Source organism: Taudactylus pleione, unplaced genomic scaffold (genome assembly GCF_031769625.1).
Source record: "Taudactylus pleione unplaced genomic scaffold, aTauple2 ptg000454l, whole genome shotgun sequence".
Lineage (NCBI taxonomy): Eukaryota > Metazoa > Chordata > Amphibia > Anura > Myobatrachidae > Taudactylus > Taudactylus pleione.
Window position 1 is genome coordinate 900,513 of NW_028284856.1, and position 21,578 is coordinate 922,090.

A 21,578-nucleotide genomic window follows, 5' to 3' on the forward strand; every position below is an offset into this window, starting at 1 on the left:
ATGGGCGACATATCGGGCGGTCCCCATAGACAGAGCAATCTGCTGCCCGATATGCGCCCCCTCCCGCATAGCGCTGCATGGGATCGTACATCACATCCCCAGATCAACTGAACATGCAGAAATATCTGGAGGTACGATGTACGATCCCACGGGCGCGCACACTGGCCGATATCATGCCCACACACGGTATGATATAGCAGCGATATCGTACCAATCCGTCGGATCGGCTGCTATATCGCACCGTGTACGGGGGCATTTAGATCATAATGGAATTTCCTTTTTTCAAGCAGTTAGAACAATAGTGTTACACAGTATTAGCAAATGAGATTATATTATAAACAACTGTCACAAAAATACACTATAAAGACTTTATTAAAGTACATGTATAAAGAGTTAAACAATTTTTAGTAAATCACATTATACAGTTATGAATTAGAAATTCCATAGGGACAAACTGCAGCTAAAGGGGCCAGATTTGACATAATACCCAGACCCAAATCATTAGCAAGCAAGTCTTTTCCAGGTAATGCAACTTCTGACTATGTTGTTGTGAGTAATGCCTATCACATTTCAACTATTCAGCTATATCTTAAAAAAATCCCAGCAAACAGCAATTGTAAGTGTCAAAGTGGGATGCCAGCATGTAAGTGCCAGCAGAGGTGTTATTAGAATGAGGGAAGAGGCAGACAGGAAACTAAAAACTAAGTAGAACCCAGTGTTAAATAACTAGCAGCCTGTCATATACAAGGATAAATACACACTGAGCATTGTCTATACTGTATATAATATATTAATCAATTAATATACTCCACTGAAAAGACAGGCTTAACTGTTCAAAAGTCTCTGTGTAGGCAAATAATTTTTTTGTTCCACATTTAACATAATTTTCTGACATTTTCATTAATTATTCATATTATTTTATGAAAAAGAAAAGAATCAAAACCCTGATAATGCTGTAATTCCAAAATGTCTAATTACTCCTATAAATGTTTCCCTGATTCATTTCCCTAACATATTCTTCTACTGCACTAACCTGTGCTAAATGCCAACAGTGTTGTTGTTTTCTATCCACCACATAATACTGTAACTGAATAAGGCATATGTAAGAAAACTGGGACGGATAATTGTGCATCAGGTCAGATGGAACATACTGAAAGGAATGGCACTGGTAATGTATAAACATGCATCATTATGATTAATAATGAGCTGAAGTACCCTGCATTACCCTGGTTTAAATCTTCAAGTTATTAAGTTTTATTATGTGATGTCTTCCAAATCCATCCATTGGAAGGCCCAGAACAGGCTCCCGGGACAAAGTTCTGCCCAGAGAACTCCGCCTTGAGGTCCGACCGGGACCCCAACCACTCCATTAGCATCCCAGGCCAATTGTCACCCCTCTGTGAAGTTTTCATACAAATCCATCCAGTGGAAGGCTCAGAAAAAATGTCTGAGGTCCGACCAGGACCCTAACCCTCCTAAAACCTGGCCAGGATCCAACTGGACCACCTCGCATTAGTTTCATCCCAATTGCTGCATAACTGGACAGACAGACAAAAAAACGACCAATGAATTTTATATATAAAGCGCCCCAAAGTATACACAGTGCCATAGGGTTAACATAAAACAATATCCAGATTAAAAGCTCTTGTTAATGTTGCCTGCTTTACTTAGTATATGCATATACAAAATTAACTATTAACAAATAATATTGGGGGAATTCAATTATCCACGATAATGAGATAACACACGTTATATTATCGCACTCTGCACGAGTTTTTACTGCTTATCACGACTATGCGCGTACACGTTTTTTTTCAAAATCCTATTGCAAAAATCAAGATTCAGCATTCGCGTGATAATTTTTGTGTATTTTGCCGTGATAAGTATCGGTAAAAATGGGGAAATCTGCCTGTACCACCCAAAAAAGCCAAACTGATATAGGATAACAATATAAAAGTGTATTAGTGGCCATAATAAAAGTTTTTGGGGTTCTTAAAATGTGTCAAATGGCTACTATATGCATGTTTCTAAAACAGGGAAATAATGATAGAACGCAAGTGGTTGGTTTTTTTTGTAAAATACATGTTCCTGTTAATTAGGAGTGCATAAAATGCCTATAAGTACAGTAAATATTTGTGTCATTAAATTACACATTCAAAAAACCTTCAAAATACGCCTCTAATACCTACCGCAATCTTAAAAACACCTGTCCCACTCATATAGCACCCCCATATACCTGTCCCACATCAATGAACCCATTTTCTAGCGCTGTGCTTTTTCACCCTAAAAAATAAGTTTTTTGGCTTATCGTGGCTAATTGAATTCCCTCCTATATGTGCATTTTCCTATATGAGTAATGCTATTCATTGCAAACATATTGGCAATGATTGTAATATAGTTAATAATAATATACAGTAAAATTATATACCGTATGGTAAATTATTACCATGTTAGAAATCACCAAAAACTTGTGTAACCAGGCAAAGGTATAAGGCTAAAAACTAAGGCTTATATTTACAAAAGTGAGTTTTTCAAAATGGAGATGTTGTCCATGGCAACCAATCAGATTCTACTTAACATTTAACTAGCACCTTCTAGAACATAATAGCTAGAATCTGAGTGGTTGCTATGGGCAACATCTCCACTTCTAAAAACTCTCACTTTAGTAAATATACCCCTAAGTGCTTTTACACACAGTATTTGAAAAACATTACTAAAAAATCTGAAACTGCATGCATCCAAAAATTGCAAGACGTGTGCAGGTCCCACTGGTTTGTAAGCTTGTGAACAGGGCCCACTTACCGGGAAGCAATCGGGAAGCCGACTGCCTATATACCGGCAGCCGGCTTCCTGACTGTCTTATCCCGGAAAGGGTGAAATGCCGGGCATCTAGATGTAGACGCCCGCATTTCCCCGACACCGGGAGACCGGTGCCCAGCATCGCGATCGTAGTGATGCCGCGCGCCGCGCGGGGGGGGGGGGGAGGGTTAGGTTTAAGGCACCAGGGGGGACTTAGGGTTAGGCATCCCCCCGGGAGGGTTAGGGTTAGGCTAGGGGGAGGGAGGGTTAGGGTTAGGCACCCCCGGGGGGGACTTAGGGTTAGGCACCCCCCCAGGGGACTTAGGTTTAGGTAGCGGGGAAGGGGGTGGTTAGGATTAGGCACTTAGAGGGGGGATTAGGGTTAGGCACTTGGGGGGGAAGTTAGGGTTAGGCACCCCTAAGGAGGGTTAGGGGGGTTAGGTTAGTGGATACTTACCTATCCACGATCGGGATTTCCAGCGCTGTCAGGCTTCCGCTGCGTCGCACTCTGCTCCTGTTGGGCTGCCGCTAACGGGAATCGAACCGCTGGCCATGCAGCAGGCGGTATTTCATACCCATTCCCACTTACCTATGTGTCTGTCTGTTATTACCCAGTCTTATTTCTAATCTTATTATGGTTTTGTTTCCAATTGTAAAATGCAATGGAATAAGCTGGTTCTATATACACAACTTACAATAAAAAATAAACAAGGTCTGAACCAACAGCATATGACCAAAGTTAAAGTCACTCATATGTCACATACACTTACACCCATTTTCTTAAACATTAGCTTTAATAATGAAATAAGTAAATTTGAATAAAAAATAATAAATAAATCTCCTAATTGCAGCAGGTAAAGCTCTCCTTGTGTACAAATAAAAAGAAAATAAACATTTCTAAACTAAATCCACACACTTATATATTATATGCACGAGCAATGCAAATAAACACCTATCAGTTTCAGTGGTGAATCCATCAACCAATCAGAAACAGTTGGCTTGTGCTGGCAACTATCATCATCTACATCAAATGAGTATTTATATCGGGATGGGCACGAGATGTAAGTGCTCAGGATCCTGGCAGTCAAAATCCTGACGCCGGCATGCCGACAGGGTTAAGAAACCGACACTTGTCGGTAGGAATTCTAACCCCCCCCTCTCCCTTCCCTAACCCTCCCTTGTGCCTGAACCTAACCTCCCACTCTAGTGCCTAAACCTCCCCCTCAATGCACCCTAAACCTAACCCTACCCATAGTGCCTATCCCTAACCCTTCCCCAAACCCCACTACTAACGTTTGGGATGCCGGCAGTCAGGATGCCGGCGCTGGGATTCTGACAGGTGTCAGGATTCCAGTGCTGGTATTCTGAGCTCCAGCATCCCCTGTGTCAGGATACTGAATGTATCCCTTTATATCTACCGCCAGTACCCACAATTGATACGGCTTGTACAGTGCTTCTCTGTGTGGGCCTGCTCGTTATACCCCTTGTTATACCCCTTTTATACCAGAGCAAACATCTGGGGTTTTGCTGGGTCTACCTGGGTCGCAGCTCAGTGTAAAAGGGTCCCTGAAAAATAACCCAGGTCAAGTGACAGGCCAATCCAACCCAGGTAGCTACTAGGGTCGGACTCAGGATGGTGCAGTGTAAACGGTGCAACTCCGGTTATCTGACCTGGGCTATGCCTGGGTCATGCCTAAAATGAGCTGATTAGCGGTGGTGGAGCAGTCACCTCCCACTTTTTATGACCTCACAAGTTTAGCAGGGCAGACCCAGGTTCAGTGTGAACGGGGCTGACCTGAGAATAACCCAGATCAACGGTGCTGTGAAATGGTGTCTCATACCTCCCAACTGTCCTGCATTCAGCGGGACAGTCCCGTTTTTTTGGGACTGTCCCGCTGTCCCACATAGCAGAGCAGCGGGTAAGCAAAGCGAGAATAGATGCTGTACGCATGCGCACAGCATCTATTCACAGTATGGGGGAAAGCCCGGGTGCAGCCCAGCATCTCGGAGATGCTGGGCACGCCTCTTACTGATGTAAACGGGGGCATGCCGCTAGGCCACGCCTATTTCGTATAGACCACACCTCTTTTCGGGAACGTACGCGCCTTCAGCGGGCGGATGTCTCGATTGGAGATCTTCAAATGTTGGGAGGTATGGTGACTGACCTGGGTTGGAACCATGTCTGAAAACCCAGGTCGGACCCGGGTTTTTGGTGGAAAAGAGGTATTACTCAGACATCCCCTTACTGTACTCGGCATAGCCCAAGTGTCAAATGCAAACAAGTCTGCACATCCACATATGGGTACAGTAGGGATGGACATGTTTGCCGACCATCAATGTTTTTCTTGCGATTTAGTGTTTTCACCACTTGATGGCAGCATTCCGATGTTTGCTGCCATCGAATGGTAATCATTCAGTGGTGTTTCGATGGTGGCTTATTTTCTTTAAATACTAAAAGCTATGCCTCCCATGGCTGCTGTGTGCTGTGTCTCTGCATGTGATGATCTCCATGGCTCATGCTGCTGGGATCATTGGAGGCTGTCTCTCACTGCCTCAGACGTAATCCTTAGTCCTTCCCCTCTCTGCTAGCTCTGATTGGCTCTCTGAGACAGTGAGAGCCAATCAGTGTTCAGCCCTGGTCCTGCAGCAGCAGTCACTCCCAAACACACACAGATCCAAACCCCCAATGTCAGCTGTGACATAGCAGCAGGGGAAGTGACAGAGTTTCTATCTCTTCAGCTCCGCCTGGCTGGCCTCAGCTGTGTTTTCTTTTTTTTGCACCGTCTTCGAGCCCCGCCCATAATCTCCACCCCAACTCCGCCCCTTAACTATTCATATTAATAGTTTTTGCCATCAAATTCTTTTGATGTGATGGTTAGTTACCGTTGAATCGAAAGATTCAATGGTGGAAGCACTGCCATCATATGATGGTGGGCTTCCGATGTCCATCCCTAGGGTACGGCCTGCTTTCTGGGCATGCACAGAACAAATTTGCTTATTTTACACTAAGCAAACTGATCATTAACCCCAGAATGTGGAGATCACATTGTGTAATCTGCAATCATGGTTATATCATTCCATCTATAATATAAAAATGTCATAAAATTATAACACAATATATTAGAAATTATATACATTATTTTCATAAGGATACATCATTAATTATGCTTACTTCACATAGGCTACAGAGCAACAGACCAGCAGAGTCTAAAGGTGCATACACACATAACGATTTTTTGAATGATTTAACTATAACTACGTCGTTCATGTTGTGCAGAATGAACGATAAAACGATGAACGATTTCCATTCACTGTATGCATGATTAAAAAATCGTTCATCGTTTTTGAAAATCGTTCATTATTTTAGTAACCAACGATTTTTAGTGAACGATTTTCGTTCACTTTTTCAAGGGAAAATCGTTCACTAAAATCGTTGGTTACTAACATCGTTGTGTGTGTGTACGCACCTTTAAGAAACATAAAATAGAATCCTTACATCAATCACTGACACACATTATTAATTCCCCCTTGATCAACTAATTAGTAGAAAATGTGCCTCTGAATAATGTCCTGCTGATTGTTAAGCAGCAGAAAGCACTTATTATCAGAAGCTGAACTCAAGTGTGGAGGCAAGTGAACCATTGTTTGCTCTGAATTTGAATATAAATACAATATTTTTGCACACAGGCAAACTGGGAGTAGAAAAAGCCCATCAGACACATGTACAGATGAGACAGTATGGATATTGTTTATCTAATCATAGCTGAGAGATGACATGACATTTTAAGAGCAATTTTATATTGCTGATACATCTAGTGTAAGTACAAACGTCACTCATCTCAGGTTGAGTTTTATTTGGACCCCTTTCTGCGAAACAATAAAATTTTGACTTTGTGGTCAATAGTTCCAAACACCCACCCATGGTCACTATGGTCAAAATCACTTGGAAAATGCTGCCATCTGAATTTTTCTGTTTAATATATAAAAAAACGCCTGAATCATCTAAAATAATATGGGTAATGTTCACAAATTCCTGTCACATCCTATATATCTTATATATATTATATATATATATACTGTATGTGACTCGCTCTAAGTAGCATATATTTATGTATCATGACAGCCGCAACAATTCTGATAATAGGTGCAAATTTGCATTTAAATAGAAGATTTGCACTACTGTAATTTACAAAGACTCTCAAATGCTCTATTGATTGAATACACAATTACTAAGACACTGCCTGGCTGCTTGTAAATGTGTCACTCAATTAGGAGTAAAACATTCACTGAGGGTCAAAGGATGATTTTGTTCCTGCACTATAATCGCTCTGTTTGATACTTGCCAGTTTCCTAATTATCTCCACAGTATGCAATACAAAGGCTCTTGTCCCACTTTTATAGCCAGAAATGTGTTATGTTCCCAACCAGCACTTCTAGATTACAGAAGTGGTTGTACAGTATAAGGCAGGATGAATGCAGGTAATAGGCTTCTAATGGTATTAGAGGTAGAAGATGACCCCTTTGAATGTACATATTACCTATATTATTTGTTTTAGTTGGTATGTTCAGCCTATTTGTTGCCACTTGCCACACTACTAGATGGATGGTGTTGGTAAGATAGATGTTGTTGGCAGTATCTCTATATGATGTTTCAGTAACAGACTGGGTGTGACCACATTAGTTGTATTACATTGTTTACCTTATTGATTTAAGGTGTGACAACAGCATGCTGAACATACACAATTTTAATACTAGTATGTGTCAAAAGGTGATTTATTTAGCAGTCCCATTGTCCAATTGCTGACTGTAGAATCCCCGGCTCATCTAATGAGACACCACATACAGTGCCTAGCTCAGCCACAACAGTGCTCTCTGCTTTCTCGCCACAATGGGGACAGACAAGGTATACTTCATGACCACCTACATAAATCTTAAATTCACAGAGTAGCAGACAAAAAAGCAAAGTACTACAATCCCTAGCAGTACACCCACTAAACCTGCCCTTCTCAGCCACACACAACCACTTGGTCACATATACAACACCCTGAGTCACACACACAGCATCACTCAGCCATACACACATTCCCACTACGGCCCTAACTGTGTGGAGTTTGTATATTCTCCCTGTGCTTGCATGGGTTTCCTCTGGGTGCTCCAGGTTCCTCCAACACTCCAAAAATATACTGGTAGGTTAATTGGCTCCAAAACAAAAATTAACCCTAGTGTGTATGTGTGTGAGCATGTGGTAGGGAATATAGATTGTAAGCTCCACTGGGGCAGGGACTGATGTTAATGGACAAATACTGTCTGGAAAGCACTGCAGAATATGTGTGCGCTATGTAAATAACTGGTAATAATAATAATAATAATAATAATAATAATACAGCACCACTCAGCCACACACACAGCACCACTCAGCCATACACACATAAAGCACCACTCAGCCACACACACACAGCATCACTCAGCCACATGCATACAGCACCACTCAGCCACAAGCACAGCACCACTCAGCCATACACACATACAGCACCAGTCAGCCGCACACAGCACCAGTCAGCCACACACACAGCACCAGTCAGCCACACACACAGCACCAGTCAGCCACACACACAGCATCACTCAGCCACACACACAGCACCACTCAGCCACACACACAGCACCACTCGGCTACACACAGAGCACCACTCAGCCAGACACACAGCACCATTCAGCCACACTCACAGCATCACTCAGCCACACTCACAGCATCACTCAGCCACACACACAGCACCACTCGGCTACACACACAGCACCATTCAGCCACACACACAGCACCACTCAGCCACACTCACAGCATCACTCAGTCACACACACAGCATCACTCACTCACACAGCACCACTCAGCCACATACACAGCACTATTCAGTCACAGAACCACTCAGTCACACACACAGGACCACTCAGACACACGCACACAGCACCATACACAGCACCACTCAGCCACACACCACACACACAACTTTGCACCTGGACAAAACCATGTTGCAATACAAGGGGTTAAAATACATGTATTTTTATTTTTGCATGCAAAGTAAATACTGGCTGCTTTTGCATGAAGCACACAAATGCTGTGCAGTTTTATTTCAACAGTGTCATTTAGATTTGAGTTTGGACACACCCCTCCCAAATCTAAATCTCTCTGCACATTTTATATTTGCCCCACCTGCAGTGTAATGTGGGGTTGCCAAGATGTAAAGTTGCTTTGCTCCCAACTTTGAATCAACCCCATAGCACTGACCTATAACTGGAGGAAGTTGGCTCCATCCTAACTATTGCTCACTTGTCAGTGTGAGCGGGGATCCCAGGCTCTGATTCCCTGACACGCCTAGAGCAGTAGCACTGCACCCTGCATCCCCGGAAAGCATGCTCAGCACTCGCACAGATGTTGTATTTTACATCCAGATGTTACCTTTTTGGGTCTTTTCCTCCTCAGATTGGTTCCGTTATGTTTCTCCCCTCCATCCGTCTTCTGAGCACTCTCTTCGTTCATCATTTTAGAACAATTTCCCCAGCAAATAACTCTGCTGCTGCCATGTAACCGTGTGCACGGCACGGAGCTCTGTGCTGCTGCTTAGGATGAAGGCTGGGGAGGGGGAAAGAGGAGGGGAAGCAGTGTGACGTTCCCATGGCAGCAGCTGCCACAAATGTTTATCTGCTGCCTGCATTGTTCCATCTGATTCCACCAATTACCAACAGGACCCGCTCCCCTCACAAAGGAGGAGAGCTCAGAGCTAAGAAAGCAACGCCAGGGACTGTGTGCAGAGTTACAGATGCTCTCATTATAGTATGTTTGTGTGTACAAGAAAGCACTGTGATTTGTTACCACCACCTTTCCATTCAACATTACTGGATTTTCTATTGTAATATATTACTAAATAAATAGATGCAACCTTGTAATATTTTTCATCCGTATAAAAATATTTTACTCTGTCTATTACTATTTACATAAAATCTAGAGAACTGCTAACTAAAATATGTAAATATTGATTAATGTCACATGGAGTGCTGAATACATAAATGACCCCATCTTTATTAAAGGTAACCAGATTACATACAGCTGGCACTAATATGCTCATACAAATCAAAGTAGAAGAAAATTTGATGGTGCTATATTATTATTATTATTATTATTATTATTATTATTAATAATAAACATATTAAACTGTAAACATTTAAAGGGACATATATATTTTTAACTTATTAACACAATTATAAATTGATGGCAAATCTTAGTATATTTGTTAACAGAAAATGGAAGTGCTAATTTGTTATGTTTAGCTATTAAAGATTTTTATAATTTTTTTTTTCTGGGAGGGGGGGTCTTTGATTTGTATTATATTTTTAAATGACACAATGTTATCTACCACAACAAATAAATTCAGTGACTGAACCATAACTAGAACTGTTTTACTAACATAGCCTTGATTAAACTGTGTGAACAGGGCCGGATTAAGGTCTGTGGGGGCCCCTGGGCAACAAACATGTGGGGGCCCCTATTTATTGTGACAAACTGGGGGTATGCGCAATGGGAACCACAGTAGTGTCAGTGCCCACAGTGGTAGTGCCCCATATGCAGAGCCCACAGTAGTATGCCCTTTATGCAGTGCACCCAGTAGTAGTGCCCCCAGGAGTGGTGCCCCTTATGCAGTACCCCCTATGTAATACTCCCAATAGTAGTGCCCCCCAGTAATCATGCCCCCTGCAGTTATGCTCCCAGTAGTAATGCCCCCTATGGTAGTGTCCACCATAGTAATGCCCCCAGTAGTAATACCCCTGTAGTTGTTCCCCCAATAGTTATGCCCCCCAGTAGTCATGCCCCCTGTGTGTGCCCAATAGTAATGCCCTAGTAGTAATGCCCCCTGTATAAATGCCCTCAGTAGTAATACCCCTGTAGTTGTGCCCCCCTAGTAGTAATGCCCCGCTAGTAGTAATGCCCCCAGTAGTCATGCCCCCTGTGGTAGTGGCCCCAGTGGTAGTGACCCAGTACTAATGCCTCACCTCCAAGTAGTATAGCCCCCAATAGTAATGCCCCCTGAGTAATGCCCCCAGAAGTGGTGTCCCCAATAGTAATGCCCCCCCCAAGTAACGTCCCCAGTAGTAATGCACCCCCCACCCGGAGTAATGCCCCCAGTAGTAATTCCCCCCTCCGAGTAATACCCCCAGTAGAAAAGCCGCTTGCACTAAAAAAAATTTAAAAAAAGCTAATACTTACCTTAAGCCCCGCTCCCGCTGCCGTCCAATCCGCCCCGGCTGCTCCTCTGCACTATGCGTGAGCCAGAAGCTGGAGCTCACGAATGAGCTCCAGTCTCCGGCTGCCACTGCGGGAAGGGAGCCGGGCGCCCGCTGGTTACAATCTCAGCGGGCGCCTGGCAAATGGTGTCTCCCTGCGGCGCCGGGGTTAGGTTGGCTGGAGGAGGTGGAACTGGTGCCGTCTCCTCCGGTTCACGTTAACCCAGACGGGTGTGGGAGCCCTTCAGGTGTGGGGACCCAGGGACGATCGCCCCTGTCGCCCCCTTGTTAATCCAGCCCAGTGTGTGAACTAATGCTGTGTACACACTGGGCGATATATCGGCCGTTCAACCTAACTGCCAATATATCGCGAGCAGTACAGCTGATGGCTGATATATCTGCAGATATATCGGTGCATCTGGCTGTGTGTATGGGTGGTCCGACAACCAACCCGTACACTTTCTGCAGGAACCTTGTGGTGATTGACATCTCAACTGGGGCTAAATTCAAATGCCCGCCCAGTAGTGATGTCAGTGCTGACAGCGCCCCTTGGCCATGTGTGTACCCAGTTTAGGAGGCATATGTTTGGATTTATTGTATGATAGAGTCATAGTAATTCATGAGGGGCCCCATGTGCTGTGAGCCCTCTGGCCCACGTCTATGCAGTGAGCCCCTCTGTACCTAGTGGTAGCATACATATTTTGGGTGAGATTTTATTTTAAATATAACATAGAAGATAGAAAGGCTCTTGCACAATGCTAGTATTTTTGGATCTCTATTGTTACACCATCTTTCTGAATATATCACCCACAACATGGCCAACCACAGCAGTTATAGAGGGGCTTGGTGTTTGGCACACAGTGGGGTCCTTTCCGGGTGCAGGGCCATATGGTGCTGGACCCAGGTGCTGTAAGGGGAAGGCCTAATACACTGACATGGCCACACCCCCTTAAAAAAAAGGTATTAAAAAATGAATTGCTGTGCTACGAAGAATGCCGCATGCCACACAGTAGAGCACCATGATCCCCTCAGCCAGGGGCAGATCCACAGTAGAGCACCATGCTCCCCTCAGCCAGGGGCAGATCAGTGCAATCACTCCCCCCCTCCCATCAGATGCAGGCAGATGAGACAGCTTTTGAGCTCCGTGGCAGCAGCCTCCCTAGATCCACCACAGCCCAGCACACAGCAGTGACAGCATGTTCTGGACTAGGGAGAGAGGCTGTTGCCACACAGGTAAGAGGGGGCGGGGTGGCAGCAGACCTAGGCCCAGGTGATAAGTTCCCACTCAAACCCCTTCCAGCGTCCCTGGCAGGGTGTGCAACATGGTTTCCCCCTTGACATACTGTAGGGGCTCGTTTGCACTGGACACCCTGCACCCATCATAGACACACTAGTAAACTGACCCAGCATATGCCAAGTTACTTAAGTCTGCCCGTTCTGTACTGCCCCAGCTCACTCCACTGCTCTGTTCCAGTCAGCCCCCTCTTTCCCGCTGTGCCCCCCTCGCTTCCCACAAACACACCCAGCTCTGTCCCGTTTACTCCTTCCCATGGCTGCATACTTATGGGCCCTCCTCCTCTCTGGCTAGGGTCAGACTCAGCAAGGGCCTGTTTGTCACTCTAGTAATTAGATTTGTTAGAGGGGCAGAATGCAACCCAGCTCCCACTGCGGGTGCAGGTAAGAAATGGGACAGACCTTAAACAAATATTATATAAATCACTGTTGCATGAAATGTTAATTAAAAAGTAATGCCTTAGTAACCAACTCATTTACACCAAACAAAGCTAAGATATTGTGAGCCTAATATTTACCTAACTGTAATCAGCAATTCAAATATAATTGAACAATTACTACATTACACATATGTCTAACAGAAGTACTATAATTTATTATGAATCATATAAAGCACTACTTATTCATAGTCACACAATAATATATCTCAGCTGTATCAAATCATTTATTCACAATGCACATTGAGTTGAAAAAGTTATCTTATTTGGATACTAAGGGGTCTATTCATTATCACTTAAATTTTCATTTTCACCTGCTTTTGTAGAAATTAAGTTTTGGGGCCATTCATCATAAAGGTAACGCAAGAGATATCACAGATATCTCCTGCTTACCTTTCTTTCCCATGTGGCCTCTTATCCTCCTACACTAGTATGGGGACCTAAATTCATAAAGTTCTGAAAATATATTATTGACATTCGCCATCTTCAGATGGCATTTGCTTCCGTACACTCGTTTCTAAGACAAATCTCCTGGCATCCCTCTGCCCCTGTCCGGCTCTTTCAGCCGGACACCAGGGCTTTGTGCGTCTGAGTGAACTCAGACTCGGCAGTGCTAAGTTTCACAGCTCCGAAAGGAGCAGTGAAAACGTTTGGGGAGACAGCTGATTTTCGGATCAGCTGTCTACCATGCCGGAGCAACGATGCTTGGCGCAAGTAGGAATGTTAATTATCGGGTTCCGTCTGGACCCTGATAATTAACATAACGAATAGACCCCTTAATATACTGAAATCTATGGATATTTGTTATCCTACAGTGTTGTTATAGTCTATGCACAGGTTCTCAAACTCGGTCTTCAGGACTCCAAACAGTGCATGTTTTCTAGGGCTCCTCAAAGAATCACAAGTGACATAATTAGCTCCACCTGTGGTTCTTTTAAAATGTGTCCATGAGTAATGACTACACCTGTGCACCTGCTGGGTGACATGAAAAATGTGAACTGTGTGGGGTCCTGAGGAGTTTGAGAACCACTGGTCTAATGTATCAATCAACATTACTTTGTGTGTGTATAATAATTTCACAGGTGTACAATTTATGTACAATAGGTTCAGTAATGTTCAAGTAAAACCTGCACATGAAATGGTTCTTATTACAAATATTTTGGTATTTATCGTGCTACTAATAGATCCCTTTCCTATGCACTCCAGGATATCAGGAAAATTGACTCATTACAGTGACTATACAATCGTGATCCCTGCAGTTCCAGAGCGGAGCTGACAATGGCAGATGTATTAAATGGATAATCCTGGCACACTAAGCAGCTGGGGTCACTGGATGCAAACTGAGAAATGCACATGTGTCTGTAACATGTTTAATCCAGGCAACACTAAGTTCTGCTGCTATACCTTCGTGGCTTTTTTCCAATAAAAGGTGCTATCTGCCTTATATTTAAGCAAAAATAATTTGGAATGATATTCCTTTACTTTATATGTAAAGATAGGATGCTGTAGGGACTGGGTCCATGGAGCGGTACAGTGATATAAGTGTGGGTGTGTGGGGCAGCAGGATATGATAATCTGGGCCTGCAGCCAAAAACAGAATCTAATATAATGAGTATTACATGATGCTATCAAACACAGGGCAGGGAAGGAACCAGCATGTAAAGGTAAAGTAACTGCGGGTTGATTTACACAAAGTCCACCAAACTTTATCAACATCTGTCATGTAGGCAGCAATATATTGCAGTCAAAATATATCCAATTGTTGTTAAAGTTGCTTAATTAGTTTAACATAATAACATAATTAGAATTTATGAAAGATTGTACTCGACTAACTTGTGAGTTTTGCAATCTTTCTATCTATGTAACTACAATATATGATCACTAACATACTTGCCTATTTTTCCAAAAGTTGCTCCTGATATTTTGTGCAGTCCCTCGCACCCCCGGAAGAATAGGCGGATCTACCGCATCCCGTTCACTTCCTAGTAAAGTGGGCAGGATGGGGAGATTATACGGGGAAGTCGTGGGTCCATATGGACTGGTGAGGCTAAAATGATTTGAAATGTATAATACCGTAGCATAATAATGGGGCATAATGACGTGGAGAGCCCGGCCCCACCCCCTGAACTATCAGCTGCATCTCCTCTCCTGGCTTCTCCCGGAGAGGAGTTCATTAAGATCTTGCATAGGGACATGCTTTACAAAAAGTTCTAGCAAAGAGGTACTAATTCTGTACATTTATATGCACAATATTAACCTTGGAAGAAATGCTACTAACAATATACATAGTACGAGAAGCAGGGCCAGATTAACAATGGGGCGGATGGAGCTACAGGCCCATCAACATGACAGCATGATTATGGGCTGCCTAACTGGACATACATTTTAAGTATTTAAATTGTTTTTCTAGTTCGTCCCCCCCCCCTCCCCCCCAAAAAAAAAATAATAATTTTTTTCTATTTCTATGTAGCTAGTGTTCAGGGTGTAGGGGGTGTACACACCAAGGTGACTCTGTCTGAACACACTCACACTGCACCGATCACAGCTCTTCCCTTTCTCAGTATGGGCCTTTGAACATTTTCAGCTCCAGGCCCAGGTGGGCCTTAATCCGGCCCTGATGAGAAGTCACACAATGTAATTACACCATATAAAGAAGACTGGTATACTAAAACAAAGCAATAGGAAAAATGCAACTAATATTCCTGGCACACTAAGCTTTATACTCACACAACTCTCTTTTCACACATTTTGCATATGTAAATTTATTAAGTCATGATCTCGGCACTATCATTTATATATCTCAGACCAATTTACAGTCCCGCTGTATTTTCCTTAGATGAGTATAGGCCTACACTGTAAACAGCTATCAGTGGGTGTTAGGTGATTAACAATCAAATTGCACATACTGTGTTCCTATCGTATTATCACAGTACCAAAGAAAGAATGCCTCACAGTTCCAGGTGGGCTGATTGTGAACTGTCACAACCCACATGCTTTAAAGTATAGGTTTCTATGACTGAGCTCGAAATAATGAAAGCTTTGACATGAGAACTAAATTATAGTTAACATACAATTAAATAGTAACAGGCAGCAATTCTTCCAAATTATTTATAAAATATAAAATTACATCTTAATGGACAGTACAGTGCTAAAAATGTAGGTTTTAGTTAGTTGGAAAACGATATTTGTAAGCAATAACCACAGCCCAAGGCAAAACACAGGGCAGCTGTATTTTGGGAAATACATCTTTATCTGATGCATCTTCATATCTGCTGGTTATCTCCATACAACCACACCAGATAATCCTACAACTGGCTTCATCTTCCAAAACAAAGGAAGCTGAAACTTCAATAACGCTGAGAAAGGAAAATGCCATGACTTTGCTGTCAGCCATGTGAAGTATAGGATAAGGCACATGAATACTGACTCTTATTAAAGCATGGCAAACACATTAATTTCACTTAGTATTCCTTTAATTGAGCGAGCCCTGGCTGCTTGGAGATAATATGCCAGGAAGAAATTGGAATTATGCTTATCTCATTTGCTGCTGGAAAGGCAGCTTGGACTGCTGCACCCTATTTGCATCATCTAAATTATTGCTGATCTTAGATATAAAGTACATATACTGTACTTATCCTTATATTGTATTTGTGCCATTATCTGTGTGTCTGCATTACACTACAGAGGATCAAGAACATTTGTAGCAATTACGATAAGCTTTACATTGCATAATATAGTTGAACGCTTAAAAGTGCGATGCTTATTGCTATAACATGTCATCTTGCTGTCCGTCCTCTAGTCTGGAATTATTATAGTTGATATTAGTCACAGTTCTGTGAAATCTTTGACAAGTGATACTTTGAGGATGTTTCTGTTTTCTCAGAAAGAACAAACATGTTTATTTAGCTCATATAAATGTCAGGCACACATATTCATAATTTGTAATGGCCAGTGCCACTGGATTAGGCCTGAGAATATTTCTTTTATCGACCTATCCAGCTTTGAAGTGGGAGGAGCTAGAAGATCCTGTAACCAATCATTTTATTAGAATGTTCACAGCAGCACAGTTTATTTCAGAATATGAGTGTGTTGGTGTTGAGGAAGGCAGTGCCGTTATTAAATTGGCCACATACTGAGCTATCCTGCCACATATAGGCAGTTGATATGATATACTTTGTAAGATATACTACAGCACATTCAGCCTACCTTATAGTACCTAATCTACTATGCAAGATCATGAAGAAGGTAAGCCCGCAGATGCTCTTGTTTAGTACTATATAGCCATTGCTTGCTGTCTGTAAGTTAAGACTGACAACCAGAGATACAGATTGATAATCCCTAAACTGTAATAATATTTTTTGTATATTTTAACTCAGTCTTATTTTTACACATTTTCAATTGTATTTGATATTTTTTGTGACACATATCTCCTTTGATAAGACTTCTCCCCCAACCCCTGGAATACTAGTGAGGAAGTTGTGTACCTAGAACCTTAGCAGCTGCAGGACAAAGCCATAAAGACCTTTGATATATATCTTCCAGATCTATGCCATATTGCATCTTTATATATAGAGCTTAATAAGCACACAGATTGTTGATCCTTAAGATAAATCATAAACAACCTGTGTGTAATTCTAAGATTGACCCAATTGGAGTGTTTGTTGCTTTGCATAATAATCAGTCAGGGAGCATTATCAAATCTCGGAGAGAGATAAAGTGGTGAGAGATATAGTATATAGTAGCGGTCTCCCGGTCTCCCTGAAGAGTCTGCCAATGTCCCTGATTGCACCTTACCCCCATTATGAAGCTGTTATATATATATATATATATATATATTAAAAAAAAACATATATATATATACATTCAAATGTGATCATTAGTATCATTTCACTGCAGTGGTTATAAGGCACAATGATCCCTATGGCTGCATGCATTTTCTGAAAGTATTAGTGTGTTTTCATTAACAAATAGATCTTACTAACTGCTTTTGGGCACATTTACATTTGGATGTAAGTAAATTTTATGACACGCCTCTCAGATGTAGCAGTACACGCCCACTTTACTGCCGCGCTCATAGGTGTTGCTTTCACAATCTCCCTGAAATGCTTTTTCAAAAGTAGGGAAGTATGCTTCAGAGTCATATGGTTGGACACCAATCATGTTTTGAATATATAAATAATGGATGCTAAATATTAATGAAAAATACACAGCTTAATAAAGTCATTATGATGCTTAAAATCAGAAGTTCTTTAGATAAATGAGTACAAATCAGAACTATGTGTCATGCTGAATGACCATACTCCCAAACTGTTTTGTATACCCTCCTGTCTAATATCACAAATGGAGTAAACTGATCAGCAATGGACTGGCTGCTATAGTCTCTTCTGAATCAGAAAGTGTTTATGCCAATTCCAGGAAAGCGTTAGTGAAGCATCAGGCTTTCATTATTAATTAACAAGAATAGCTGTACAAGGCATCACTTATTGCAATGTTCAGGCACATTCTCATCTCTCTCTTTAAAGTGTCACCTATACTTACTTATATTATGTGCTGCCCTATAATTCATTGGAAAGTGGCCTATCAATTCCCCAGCAGCCAGTGACATTACTGGAACCTCTGTTCGCTTCTATGCTCCGGCAGTTTTCTTAGCAGGTTTTGATTCAGCCATCTGCTCCCAGTTTGGATTGGACCTCACAGAGGGGATGATGTTGAGATGAGCGCAAGTAGGCTCTAATTACACCCACATTGCATGCATGGAACTAAGCGTGGATATTGTACAGATCTCTGCGTCCGCACCACCCCTATCTATACGCTTGGTCCATTGCGGTCACCATAATCTCAGTGCATTTATACCAGACCTATTTTTTGTGCAAGAGATCTAACTGAAAGTAGGTATATGTACACTCTGCATTTTATGCACAGTGCGAATACATGAGATATGTGCTGAAAACTCATATGAGCTCAACTCTGTATCCGCCCCAGTATGTGTATTCTATATACACAAACAATGTATTAAGTAAGCAAATAACGTCCCTTTACAAAACTAACATGGATTCACAGTTATCTACAATCAGAGATAAACAAGAAAAGCCACACAAACACATAACAATACATAAAGCTGCACATAAGCATACATAGCACACTTTTACAAATACACACAGCAATCTAACACACCTAATTGCACAGATAAATGTACACAAGACATGCTTGCACACAAGCACACTACTATGCCACAGACACACTTATTTTCATTAATATTAACTATATCATGAACAGTTTTACTCCGTACAGCATCTTTGGACCTAATTCAGAGAGCTACGCTAACCCACTGGTTAGTGCACATCTCCAATTGTTCACAGGATGTGTACTGTGCATGTGCATCCCTCCATCTGCGAGTCTGCTCGCAGTACCTCCCAGCCGCAGGATGACTGACAGTGTTTGGGAGGTGGAGCAGGTTCGTTCCTGGACAGCATTCCCCCCATTTTCCGGGAGGGACAAGGCCAGCCTCTGCATCGGTGGAAGCAAATTTCCTGGCCTCACAAGATGCCAAGCCCCGGTCAGGCTGCGGCAAGCTTCAACTACCGCTGCCTGGCCAAAGGGGCAACCATAGCAATGGTGATTCCATGCTGCCACCTTGGTCGCAGCGCTGGGATCGCAGATGCAGCAAGGAGGTGTCTGTCCTCCTGCTGTCTTTGCATTTTAGATGGATAGAATTGCATAGCCACTTGTGTGCTGCTCTGCAATTCTGTCTATCTGTGAATCAGGCCCTGGTTCTCTTTTATTGTTACTGAACAAAATGTGATTTGTTCATATTGTGAGGAAGTTTGTTTTGGATTACTGTATAATTATTATTTAACCACTCTGGTCATTTAGTTATTTACCCCATTCTACAGTAAATGAAGACCACACTGTTTAAACAGCAGTTATGCATTTATTATTTAAGCAAGAGCTCAACTTTTTCAACATCCCTCTTTACAAGGACACAACAGGTACTATTTAAAGATGATTGCTTACTGTCAACATCAATCAATTGTTCATTCACATGTTCTCTTTGTTTTGATATGATGAAGCATGACAAATAGTTGTGTACTGAGCATGTTTGATGAAAAAAACTTAGCTCCAAACTAAACTATACTGCAGTGGTTCCCAAACTGTGCGCCATGGCACCCTGGGGTGCCTTGGGACACTTGCAGGGGTGCCTCAGGTTGGTGGTCCAGCACCAAATCAAATTATGTATGGTCAATGTAATGTAAATATGTGGATAAACAGAAGCTCAAACCTGTCCACTACCACATAACTGAACCTACGTATGACAGGTACTGTAAGCACAATTTTTTCTGAATTTCTCAATAACAAACGTTTGGCTTAGGCGTGCCATGAAAACAATGCTGATACTCTAGGGCGCTGTGATTTAAAAAAGTGTGGGAACCTCTGCTACACTGAGTGACAAGTTACCTAGTTCTGACTCATCAGCACTAAAGCTGTGGATAGCAGCAACTACAGTAAAACATACCTTGCTCCTAACCCATTATTTATTTATTTATTTATTACCAGTTATTTATATAGCGCACACATACTCCGCAGCGCTTTACAGAGAATATTTGGCCATTCACATCAGTCCCTGCCCCAGTGGAGCTTACAATCTATATTCCCTACCACATGCTCGCACACATACACACTAGAGTTACTTTGTGCAGGGAGCCAATTAACCTACCAGTATATTTTTGGAGTGTGGGAGGAAACCGGGGGAAACCCACACAAGCACAGGGAGATTATACAAACTCTGCACAGGTAGGGCCGTGGTGGGAATCGAACCCATGACCTCAGTGTTGTGAGGCAGTAATGCTAACCATTACACCGTCTGCGCATTACGAGCTGTATTCAATTAGAGCGGATCCGCAATACTTTTCCGCTCCCAGACTTTTCGCCTACATCGCGTCTTTTGTAGGCAGAAAAGTATCGCGGCCGTGCCGGCTTTACCCCATATTCAATATGGAAATTCACGAAAACGGGACCCGGCGAAACTTGAACAGGCGGAAAGTACTGTCAGATTTGGGGATATCAGCCTGACACCCCCCAAAAAATCACATGGGGGTTAGCTATGGTACCCCCCGATTTGGCGTGCTGAAGGTATTTGGTGTTTTTAAACGGGCTCAATAGCTGCTAAATAGCATTTTTCTATACGTGGTTCAGAAAAGTATTCAGAAGTATTTTTTCCAGAAAATAAGTTATCCCAGCAAATTTGGGGTACTTGAAAATGGAGGCCAACATATTTAAAAGTTGCTAAAGTCAAGTTGAAAAAATCATGAAAAATTCACCTCCCGCAAGCACCTGCAATCAAAAAATCACTTGGGGCATACTTGGGGACCCCCCCCAGAGTCAAGTTCGCTAGTTTTTAACTTTGTCCCCACACATTTTTTTATTATGCCCCCCAAATTCAAAGTAATTTTTTGGGGTGTTCTTAAGTGTTTTGTTTTTTTTTACACAAGTTACCTTTGGGGGACTGTCTGAAGGCTGCACGGGGGTTCCTGCAACGTTGCACCCCAAAACCCCAATTCTGCACTTTTTTCCGCCTCCCATTCATAGGCGAAACTTTTTCGCCTATTGCACTGCATTAACTTTCCGCCTAGGCGGCAAGTCTTTCAAATTGAATACGGAGTAAAATCCAAACAAGCGAAAATTACGTCATCGGCGAAAAGTTTTTGCCAAAAATACGCGAAAACGGCTTTGCGCTTAAAATCGAATACGGCCCTATGCCTCAAAGTGTAAGTAAACCCT

General features: G+C 42.4%; 1 protein-coding gene across 2 annotated transcripts in view; it reads right to left on the reverse strand.

Moving 5' to 3' along the window:
• ANK2 (ankyrin 2) overlaps positions 1-21,578 on the reverse strand; it is a 696,877-nt gene that overhangs the window by 394,777 nt on the left and 280,522 nt on the right. Inside the window, exon 1 of one of the 2 annotated variants that reach the window (XM_088448312.1) lies at positions 9,251-9,412. The exons of the other annotated variant lie outside the window; for it this stretch is intronic. Coding sequence (XP_088304438.1) covers positions 9,251-9,334 — 84 coding nt within the window. The 5' untranslated portion in view covers positions 9,335-9,412. Of the gene's footprint in view, positions 1-9,250; positions 9,413-21,578 lie in introns of those variants that run through there. 2 annotated transcript variants of the gene reach the window in all.